The following is a 12179-nucleotide window of genomic DNA, read 5'->3' as shown; positions in this document are numbered from 1 at the left end:
AACCTTCACACGCTGCAGTTTCCTGATGAATTCATCATTTCTGGTTTCTAGTTGGGAAACTATAATTGTTGTTCCATGATTTTTAAAGCAGATCATCAAGATCCATTCTGTATAACTTAACTTGATTATTTGTTTAATATGTAATGTGTTGGTATGTAGATCTTTTAAACAACGTGTGTGCTGACTGTCTTGGTGTGCCCTCTAGTAACGCTGTCTTTGAATGTGGTGTTTTTGAATAACTACAGCACCGCCTCCAGCGGCTGGTCGAGGTCCCAAATTTAGAGATTGAGCTCATAATGAGGAAAAGGACATTTAGAGTTGCACTGCATTCTAGCCCCATGTGAAGGAAACATAGTTTAGAAGATATTACCTTCCAAATCAGGTGTGCTTTTTGACTTTATATTATTCTGTATAAAGATTTCCATTGAATTTTAGGTGCTTTCAGACTGGCTTCAGCTGTAATTCCTGGTTGATGCATTCAGTTTAATGTTGTGTCTTCTTAGCATGCATGATAACCAGGTGACTATCTGACATCTACAAATTACATGAAATTTACAATTAGACAACAAAATAGCTAATGGTGGTCTAGGATTGGTGCTCGTTGTTGGAAGGATAACAGATGCTTCTCAGCGAAGAGAGAGCATCAGTTTGTCATCTCTTCTTATTCAGTACCACAGAGACGCAAAGGACAACATGCCAGATGAAATTTGAAACAAACAATAGGCAGGACTGCAGAGCGCTCTGTTTGTCTTTCTGTTAGGAATCATTAGCAAAATACTGGCATATTTTCAAATTTCAGAAGAGTGGAGAAATCATGCCGAGCAACACCTTGCAAAGCGCAGACCATTTGGTTTATTTACACACGTACACACATACGCCCTGTTGGGGGGATTAATTTGTTAGAAACAGCATGATTCTCAGAGGGAGACACAAGCTAACACAAACAGACCTGATTAGCACATCATGATTAATGATTCTGACAGCTAATTTTGAAACTCGCATAGTAACTGTCAGTCTGCGTGCGTGCATTTATCGATGTACATGCTCACGCATACATTGATCAGTTGTGTGTTGTTGCTGACATTTGTTTGATGATATTCAGGGTTACGTTCCTGTGCATGATCGACTGAATCAAATTTGTTGAGGAACAAACTGAGGACTGGAAGTTTTTGATTTTCTGATTTCTGTGTGTATATAACGTGTAAATATATATATATATATATATATATATATATATATATATATATATAAAATGAGAACGCCACCATGCCCCATTTTACCCCTTTTAATGGGAACTTTTGTGACAACACTAACAAAAATGGAGGTGTGGCCAGTGAAGGAATCACTGTTATACAGTTTATTTTAATATATAGAGCAACTGTAATCCACATCACTCAGGGACAATCATTAGTTTTTCTTGGAAGCTGACATCCTTGAACCGAGCTTCATTCCAGTTTCCAAGTTGACTAATAAGATTAATCATAAGAAATCTTTAAATAATCATTAAAGGGACTCAGCAGTCAGCTCTGGGGGTAAAATTGGACTTGTATTTTAATTGATTATTAATAATTATGATAATGCAGTAAGATTAAAGCCCTCTGAAGGGACCATCTGTTTTTGACACAGTTCAATCTGCCAATAATACACTGCTCAAAAAAATTACAGGAACACTTTTTAATCAGAGTTCAGCATCAAGTCAGTTAAACCTCTGGGACATTGATCTGGTCAGTAAGTATCAGAGGGGGTTGTTAATCAGTTTCAGCTGATTTGGTGTTCATGAAATTAACAACAGGTGCACTAGAGGGGGCAACAATGAGACAACCCCCAAAACAGGAATGGTTTCACAGGTGGAAGACACTCACCTTATCCCCTCCTCATCTTTTCTGACTGTTTTTTCACTAGTGTTGCATTTGGCTAGGGTCAGTGTCACTGCTGGTAGCATGAGGTGATACCTGGACCCTACAGAGGTTGGACAGATAGTCCAACTCCTCCAGGATGGCACATCAATATGTGCCAATGCCAGAAGGTTTGCTGTGTCTCCCAGCACAGTCTCAGAGCATGGAGGAGATTCCAGGAGACAGACAGTTACTCTAGGAGAGCTGGACAAGGCCATAGAAGGTCTTTAACCCATCAGCAGGACCGTATCTGCTCTTGTGTGCAATTAGGAACAGGATGAGCACTGCAGAGCTACAAAATGACCTCCAGCAGCCGCTGGTGTGAATGTCTCTGACCAAACAATCAGAAACAGACTTCATGAGGGTGGCCTGAAGGCCCGACATCGTCTATTGGGCCCTGTGCTCACTGCCTGGCACCGTGGAGCCTGATTGGCATTTACCACAGAATACCAGAATCGGCAGGTCCACCACTGGCGCCCTGTGCTTTACACAGATGAGAGCAGGTTTACCCTGAGCACATGTGACAGACAGGAAAGGGTCTGGAGAAGCCGTGGAGAACTCCAGGCAGTTCCTGGAGAATGAAGGAATTGATACCATTGACTGGACCCCATGCTCACCTGACCTAAGTTCAACAGAACATTATGTTTCAGTCCCGCCGACACCGCCAGGTTGCACCTCAGACTGTCAGGACATTATTTCATCAGAAGCATTCCACGACATTGTCAGGCATGCATACAAGAACATGGGAGCCATACAAACTACTGAGTACCATTTCAAGTTGCTGCAGTGAAATTTTGGCAAAATGTTCTAGCCTGCGGCATCATTTTTTCACTTTGATTTTCAGGGTGTCTTTGAATTCAGCCCTCTGTAGGTTAATATTTTCATTTCCATCAAACGGTGTGCCATCCTTTCATTCCTAACACATTACTCAGTCCATATCAGTATAGATATCCTGCATGATTTTTTTTCCCCATTGAGATCTGATGTGCTTTCGAAGTGTTTCTTTAATTTTTTTTTGAGCAGTATATTTAGAACTCAGTACTTGTAATGTTATTATTTTGTTGTACAATATTTTTAATGTTTCTATTTGTGTTTGTTACCTATACAGTTTATTTTTTTCTTGCACAGATAGTTCTGGTGGAATTGGTTAAATTTTTAACATGCATATATTTCTGTGGTCTTTTAGGTATTCTTGCCACACCAAAGGGTTCATTCTTGTGCAAAAATGAATAAAAACACATAAACTGTGAAGCGTTGTAGGAGAAGCACATTGAAAAATGCACTGTAGGAAACATTATTATGATTAAAAATAACAGTGATTATGATAATGCATACTAACTTCAGTGTTAAAGCAGGGTTTTACTCCAGTGTCTCTGTATCGTGTTGACTCAGGCTAACAAAAAAAAAAAAGCAACCCCACAAAGAAACACTTGTTCATTACAATGGTTTTGTGAACAAACACAATATAGCGCAGATAATCATATTGCAGAAGATGTTTTATTGAAGAATAATATACCATCTACCAATATACTGTTGCCCGTATCAGGCCTGCTATTGTAGTTCAGAAATTATATCTGGAGCTTCTGGGTGGCTCCAGAGATTAGGCCTCATTGTGCTGCAGTGACACCACTGATATGAGCAAGGCTTACATTTCATATTGCATCCAGCATTATCTTTCAGTTTTTGCTGGGAAGAAACTAATGGAAACTGATCAAAACAAAATAAAAATTCTCATCTTATTGAATAAATAAATAAAAGGCTCTCCTGAATAGTTTTTCATGCTGTCTCAAGCCCTGCAGGACACACATTTTGAACTTCCACACCAACTGTGCTGTGGACTCTGTAAGTATTAAATATTGATCATGGTGATGTGCATATGAATACAGTATGGTTATCACCACCAGGGATGCTTGATGATTTTGGGAGCTGGCGATAAGAATGTGGGTAAATAAACAGTGGAAGTTCTTTTTTTTCTTAATTTATTTACTTTCAATAAATCCCTCAACGCAGCAAAAACCCAGCAGCTCCAGCCTAGCCCAATATTCTGTCAGTACTGAGTGATGAGATGCACCTACCAAATCTTTTATAAAGACTCATTAAATAAATCTCAAGGTGAATGCATCTACTGACTTCCTCCTACTTCAGTCTTGATAGAGAGATGCAAATGGGTGCAAAGGAAAAGGTACATTTAGACAATTGAAGAGATGGGCTCAGCACAGGGCTCTCCCTACCCTGTGCAATCCACACATCCACACCTCCAAATACACCTACAAAAACACTTTTTAGTCAGACTATACAGTAGCATCATGTCAGTTAGACCTCTGGATTTTTGGACAGTTTATTCAGTAATATTTTAGCATTGTCAAACCAATATTTTTTATGAGGCATATGCACCATCAAATGTTCTGGCTACAATCACTCACTGTTTTAGGATGTGGTTACCAAAAAGTATTTGTAGTTACTAAAAGAAATTACAGAATCTCTCTTGCGGCATGCTTAAAATAGCTTTGATTTAATTAGTATTGTTAATACTGAAAGCATATTTTTGCTGGAATGTTTATTATGTCTTTAGTAACCAACGAGTGACTAAAAGTATTTGGAAAGTTTAGGGCAGAACATGATAGGATGCAGAAACCTCTACAGGCTAGGCACCAGCACCCTGACTGCCATTAGGTGTCAGGATGAAATCGTGGCACCCACTGTCAGACCCTGTGGCGAGAGTATGAAAGAATGGAGACCATTAACTGGCCCCCCACACTGGCCTGGCCTGAATCCAATAAAACACTTCTGGGACGTTATGTTTCAGTCCCTCTGATGCCACCAGGTTGCACTTCAAACTGCCCAGGAGTTCAGTCATGCCCTGGTCCAGATCTGGGAGGAGATCCCCCAGGACACCACTTGTTGTCTCATTAGGAGCATGCCGCAACATTGTCAGGCACATGGGGGCCATAAAAATTAGTGAGTACCATTCTGAGTTTCTGATTTTTAGGGTGTCTTTGAATTCAGCCCTCTGTAGGTTAATATTTTCATTTCCATCAAACGATGTGCCATCCTTTCATTCCTGACACATTACTCAATTCATATCAGTGTAGATATCAGCATGATTTTTTCCCCCCATGGAGATGCGATGTGTTTTCAAAGCATTCGTTTAAATTTTTGCATAAATTACTACAGAAACAACTGACTATACTTGTGCCAACTGAATAAAACTTTAGAGATTTGCTTGAAAGAGGATTTTAAACCGCACTCATTTGTCAGTTTATATATATATATAAAAGTCATGCAGTTTAGTGCAACAGTCTGACTGTTGTAATGTTTCGTTTCTGTAGAAACTGCCATAGAGGGATGTTGATTCAACTCTGATCATTTTGGAGGCTGTTTAATTGACATATTTTTTTGTTATTTTGTCCACTCTATTTAATATCAGTGTGGTTATGGTTAGTACAAACAGAAACATCATTTCAAAGTGTAACACAGCTCAGCTTTAACTTTTAATGCAATACTTGAATTTCAAATTATCACCAGCTGAGAACAACATCAGGAAATCAAGTGGCAGAGGAAATGCTGTGTATGACCTCCAGCTGATTAATGCTATAAAACCACTTTAATAAGCATTCAGTGTCACCGCTGAAGATGCAAACCAAAATAAACATCCTCTCCATCCTTGCATTTGATGAGACCGCTGTAGTAGCAGCAGTGTCTGTGGGCTGTACAAATGCTATACTGTATGTGCTAGCGTCAGTGGTGGGCTGAATACCTCGCAGCATTGTGCTCGTTCTACTTCACAGGCATCTTGACTGAATGCAGGACAACCTGCTGTGCAGTATCTTGGAGTCCAATAAGCCATTTTTTCTTCCACTGACCTGTAGCTACATGTCCACAGCTCAGTGCATTTCAGGTGGTGCTTTTGTCCACCGCTGTGTCCAGGCTTATACAGAAACACTGTATTTGCTCCACACCTGTCTCTTCCCTTTCTTTGATCACTGACCATTTTGTAGTGGACTTTTTAAAATCTCTTCTTCAAACAGGCAGAAGTGCAGACCACGCAGCACTGTCATGTCTTTTGGTTTTTGGGGGGTATTGTATGCTAAATAAGTACTCACAAGTTGAGTCAGGTATGATGGAATTCAGCATCTCTGTAGAATACTGTGTGTGTGTGTGTGTGTGTGTGTGTGTGTGTGTGTGTGTGTGTGTGTGTGTGTGTGTGTGTGTGTGTGTGTGTGTGTGTGTGTGTGTGTGATTCTGTCTTTCTTTAATGTTTCTTTGATGTTTGAATGAAAACGGGTCCCAGCCTGAAGCGTCCCGGTCCCAGTGCTGCATTTCTGCATCTGTCTGCACTTCCTCGGCATGATGACAGTTTTTTTCCCAAGACCTTTAAAAAAAAAAAAAAAAAAAAAAGGTTTGCTTGGTTTTGAATGCTTTCATAATTATATACATGGGCCATTTTAAGATGTCTTCCAAAGCAGTCTTCTAACATCAGGTTTGCGTTGCTCTTCTTTCCCATTCCCACTGGCTTTATGTCACGCTGATGCTTGGGCAGGTCATAGTTTTCAGCTCTTGTGGGATTTTTCACAGTGTGCTTTGGATCATTATCATGCTGGAACATTGCTCTACCTCAAAGCTTCTAGAAACTGGGGGTCATCTTGTCAGCCAGTATTTTTGGTATATCCACATGAATTTATGGTGCTATCAATAAATGTCATCACCACAACACCCTTTGCACTCATGCAGCCTCGTGCCATCACACTTTGCTTTACTATAAAGATTATGCATTAACTCTGGTAGCTCTAACACTGCTGGACATTGTCTGTGCTGAACAAATTTATCTCGATCTTATCTATCCAAAAATATGCTTCTGATATTCATCGAGATTTTCTCCATGTCCTCTAGAAAAATTTTAAAAAGTAAGGCTTTATGTTTCTGGATGCATCTGAAGGGGTTGGGTATATTCAGTGTCATTCATATTGTCTAAGCTGTCACAGAAACATAAATTTGCATGGATAACCACGGAGCTGAGCACTTCCCCATCTGTTTTTCAGAGCTACATTGTGCAAGTAGAATACTGTCTGTAGCATTTTTCAACTCAGATTAGGGGTGCTGTGCCTCGGTCTTTATCTCCTGATTACTGCTGGAGCTGTGTTACAACTGATTCTTATGCCCCAGTCACACAGGCCTTTAGCCTCAGTGTCACTGACCACTCTTTAGGCCTTTGTGACTGTGGCCTTAGTTGGTCACTGATTTTTTTGTATCTTTTTCCATCTCACAATCATATTCTTCAGTTTCTCTGAACGATAGCAACAGCTCATAGGTCCAAAACAGAGAAGGTTCTGGTATTCATTTAATAACCATGTCTATGCTATTTTCAGTTTAGTCTTTAGTATATATTAAATGTCTGTGTCCAAAAGACTCTACTTGTCAATTTAGGAATAATACATTTATTGAGATGTGACAAAATTTTGAATCATTAGGCATTTAAATGATATTGCAAAGGGACCTACTCACTGAAATACAAGGGTTTGTATGTGACTGTGATTCCTCATAGCTTACCAGTGCTTGGTAATAGTGAGGTTTCTGGTTATAGCAACACAACCAGACAATAACTCCTGTCCAATAACATGGAAATGTGCAGACACAACCTATTTAATCTGATTGGCTGCTACTTTTCTAATATGAACACCAGCTAAACAGAAAACACAAAAACAAGCCAGATGAATACAGCAGTAATGCAGTCAGCAAGCAGCTTGCCCCAGATTCGTGCAACACCTCATTCCCCTGTATCAGTCCAGCGGATGGGAAGGGTGTGAAGTCACAACCAGAGTTCTGCATCACCACAGCACTTAAGAAAAACGTCCAGTGTGGAAAACCTACTTAATGTTAAACTACTGGTTACCTATACAGTAATAAAAATATTTGCATAATGCCAACTAACTCTGTGTGTGTGTGTGTGTGTGTGTGTGTGTGGGGGGGGGGGGGGGGGGGGGGGGGGCACCTTGGCATTAAACTCTGTATCAGCTGCCAACAGACAAGAATGGATTACACTTTCACTACATTTGGCCTTCATTGGTTCATTAGTAGCTAATAGGTGGTCTGCATTTTTAATAATTATTAGATTAGGATTATTAACATTTTATGCATCAGGAGGACACAAGATATCCTGTATCTGTTATTGGGTAGCTATTACACACTCACACACACTAATGTGCAAAAATGTGCAATTTACTTGAAACGATTAGCACGCAGTGAAAATTAGAATTCAGCAGCTTCTGGTTCTGTTCTGCTCCATCCCATTCCAACACACACATTATCACATGAAGAGACACACTGAGTGGTAGCCGACACAGGGATAGCAACCTGCTGAGAGCACACATAATTTATTAGCAGGAATCTAATCACAGACTCAAATGAGTTCCAATGGAACTCATTAAGACAGCTGATGAAGATGAGCCCAGACAATAACAGAGCACGAGGGGAAGGAGATAGATAGATAGATAGATAGATAGATAGATAGATAGATAGATAGATAGATAGATAGATAGATAGATAGATAGATAGATAGATAGATAGATAGATAGATAGATAGATAGATAGATAGATAGATAGATAGATAGATAGATAGATTCATTTTTAATATCTTTTCTCCCAGCTCGTGTTTTTCAAGCAGAACACAAAATGAGTTGCATTGTGTTGTGCTGTGTTCTGTAATCCAGCATGAGAGCTGACAGGAGAAAGGCTTCACTTTGTCTCTAAAGTTCCCCAGTTTTCTCTTTTTATTGTGCAATCACAGGAAATGTGTTGAATGACATTTTCAGCAAAATTTGGTTTGGTTTTCTTTCAGCTGCAGCAGGTAATGGTCCCAGTGTGTGAGCATGTGTGACCTGGAGACTCTGCAGGAAGTCTAATTTTCTGGAATTCACTATGAAGCGATGTCATAAAGCAAATACGTACATACAAATTTTATGACCCTCGAGTTTGCGAGCGTGAAAGCATGTCTGTTCATAATTACAAGCAAGCGGGAGACCGATCAACATGCTTTCTGACACCGCGATGCAACATCTGCTCACACGGTGTCAGCTGGTTTGTGAACAGCAGACTGCAGAGCCCTCCTTGCTGTGTTATTTTCCAAGTCATCTAAGGATAAAATAATTTTGGAGAAACATTCATTGCATCTACTGTAAGAATAAAGTTATTTCCTGGCAAATATCTACACCTAAAGGCAGCAGAGTCTGAATATGCCCAAACCAGCCCAGCAGGGACTCCACATTTAGCAGTTTGCTCCCTCCCTCCCACCCAATACACACCACCACCACCACCACCACCCACCTTCACCATCAGCAGTGTAAATTGAGGGACACTGTAATCAGCGGTGTGACTCGGTTGGTAAGTGACGGCATCGATTGTCTGGGATTGAAGAGTCAGTCTTAATACTAGCTGGTTTCAGGAGTGGAGTAGTGTCAAGGTGGGGGACGCCAGAGAGACAAGAGAGCTTTTTGTAACAAGGATGGATGGACAAGACAGATAGAGGGAAAACTGCTCTCCACTCTCATTTGGAAACAACCCATTTCAATCAAAAGATACCATGGTTTAGAGACTTGTGATTTAACTGTTCAGTCTGTAGCTGAGGCTAGAATTAAAGTTTGGAAAGTGTTGCACATTTACAATGGAACTGAGCTCAAAGGGTTTCAGAGTGTTGTGCCCTTGAGGGAGCTGAATGGTTTTCCAGTTTTTTGGGGTTAGAGAATGCAAAACAAATCTAATGCAGCACCTAATGTCAGAGCTGAAGTGAAAGGAGAAGTAAAAGGCTCCTTCTTAGATCTTAATTTCTAAATGTGAATGACAGTAAACAACAACAAAAAAAAAGCTGAATATCCAATCGTTTCTGAAGTTGTGTAATACAAAAAGTAGCTGCAGTGCATTTAAAAGAAAAAAAAAGAACCAATAGCACAAAAGGATAGTTAAACTCTTATCACTCTAAATGTATGCTTCAATTTGTGGTCATTCATTTAGGGTTTATTGGATTACTCTGGGATTAGCACCAAATGTGGAAGGTAATCTGCCATTGTCAGCAGTATTTAACCATCAAGGAACAGCATTTGACATGCATGATAGTCTGTGTGGGCATCTTAACATGACACAAAAATAGAGTTGAGTCTCAGCCGTCCACCGGATTTTCAGAACTGCACCTTTTGTCCACAGAATCATTAGTGAGCCGTTTGACTCCAATCGTAATTGTTGTTCCAGCTAATCTCATCTGTTTTGAATGGGGTTTGTGTCAGGCCTTTGTGGAGGCCAGTCACTCGGTAGCAAACTGGGAAAATCACTTTTGTCCTTTGTGCAAAAATTGTAAGTACATGATTTTGTTTAGACAATCTTTAGACAAGTGCTAGACTTCTATACAATCTGACTCCCCCTGCTGGCCATTATGAGGGCTGCTTTAAGGCACTTTCACATTGCCTCTGCTTTACAGACCAGGAAACAGTTTGCATCTATTTATATATGGTCTATGAGCGTTACCAAGGCCACAGTTAAACTGCTTCAGAGAAAAAAACACAGACATTTTCTTCCTTCATTAAGATTATCCTGAGTTTTTCTTCTTTTAGAAAATTCCAATGCCATGTTTGAGCATGCATATTATACAGTAATTAACTTAAAAAAAAAACAACTGTCCACCAGGCTTAACAAGTTCTGGTGTTGGGGATCCAGGACATACTAATGAGAAGTGGGCGACAGGAACAAGGCGTGCATGGACCAGGATTGAGAACATGAAACTGATGGAATGCTACTGTGCCAGCCGGCCCAATGACAGAGGTTACTGCAACGCATGTGGGAACTATGGATGAGTAGAATGCTGACATCCATACTGACAAGAAGCACCTGGTAGCTCAGTGCAATAACATCAATAGAAAAGCACAGGGTGCCGGTGGTATTCTATGGCAAATGCGAATCGGGCTCCACGGTGCCAGGCAGTAAGCACAAGGCCCACTATAGGGTGTGGGGCCCTCAGGCCACCGTCATGAAGTCTGTTTCTGATTGTTTGGTCAGAGACATTCACACCAGTGGCTGCTGGATTGTAAACGATCCACCCTCCTTTTCCATGTAAACAGAAAAACTGTACTGTTTCCACTGGATCGATCTGCTGTAAACGGGGCCTTAACTGACCAGATCAGTATCCATCCATCCATCCATCCATCCATCCATCCATCCATCCATTCATCTATCCATCCATCCATCCACCCATCCATCCATCCACCCATCCATCCATCCATCCATCCATCCATCCATCCATCCATCCATCCACCCATCCATCCATCCATCCATCCATCCATCCATCCATCCATCCATCCATTCATCTATCCATCCATCCATCCATCCATCCATCCATTCATCTATCCATCCATCCATCCACCCATCCATCCATCCATCCATCCATCCATCCACCCATCCATCCATCCATCCATCCATCCATCCATCCATCCATCCATCCATCCATCCATCCATTCTCTTCCACTTATCCTGTTCAGGGTCGCAGGGGGGATGGAGCCTATCCCAGCTGACATAGGGCGAGAGGCAGGGTACTTGATGCTAAAGTGTTCCTTTAATTTTTCAAGCAATATATAGTCCATTTAGTGAGATATTGTTTATTTCAGATCTATCAATTTATTATTTACACTGTTTTACTAATTAGCTAGCTTACTCATTGTGCTTGTGTTTTTGTGGACTTCTGGACACGTAGTGTCTTTCACAATTTTTTAAAACTCTTTACCTCTTAAAAACACTAATTATGGTTTTTGTCAATCCACCTGCAGACTTGTTTGCGTCTCCATGTTCATGTGTGTCTCAGAAGTGCTGGCTGCCAAGCTGCATTCAATCATTTCACACTCCATAAGTCTCCTGGGGGTAGACTGGGGAAACAAACATACACACACAGCACATTCATACAAATGAAGACCTGAGATTTTATCATACATGCCGTCCCAAACTGGGACTCATTTGTGCAAGTAAGTCAACAATCGTGATAATTATCAAGTTGTTTCTTTATGTTGTTTCATGTTCAAAAAGAATTGCCCACCCAGCATTCATCACTAGCAAATAGAGACATCTTATTCCATTCCCTCGCTTTTTGACTAACAACTTTAAATTATATTGTGAATTGAGAATAACAGGTTGTCCTTAGCTACAGTACATGTTGATGCAGTCTTAAATTTTTTGACAGTATAATCATACGTTTTTGACTTGGCCAATAAGAAGAAATCCTCCAATCATTGTTCTAATCCTAAAATTTCCTGA

At 40.4% G+C, this 12179-nt stretch overlaps 2 protein-coding genes across 2 annotated transcripts in view; one reads left to right on the top strand and one right to left on the bottom strand.

Moving 5' to 3' along the window:
- The window catches only part of astn1 (astrotactin 1), a 449367-nt gene that overhangs the window by 331798 nt on the left and 105390 nt on the right, over nt 1-12179 (top strand). The window lies entirely within an intron of this gene.
- The window catches only part of LOC115795368 (uncharacterized), a 71871-nt gene continuing 71358 nt past the window's right edge, over nt 11667-12179 (bottom strand). Inside the window, exon 7 of the mRNA XM_030751235.1 lies at nt 11667-11794. Within this exon, the coding sequence (XP_030607095.1) occupies nt 11684-11794 (111 nt within the window). The 3' untranslated portion in view covers nt 11667-11683. The remainder of the gene's footprint in view (nt 11795-12179) is intronic.

The sequence above is a fragment of the Archocentrus centrarchus genome, chromosome 17 (genome assembly GCF_007364275.1).
Source record: "Archocentrus centrarchus isolate MPI-CPG fArcCen1 chromosome 17, fArcCen1, whole genome shotgun sequence".
NCBI classification, from domain to species: domain Eukaryota; kingdom Metazoa; phylum Chordata; class Actinopteri; order Cichliformes; family Cichlidae; genus Archocentrus; species Archocentrus centrarchus.
This window is presented reverse-complemented; position numbering and strand designations above follow the sequence as displayed.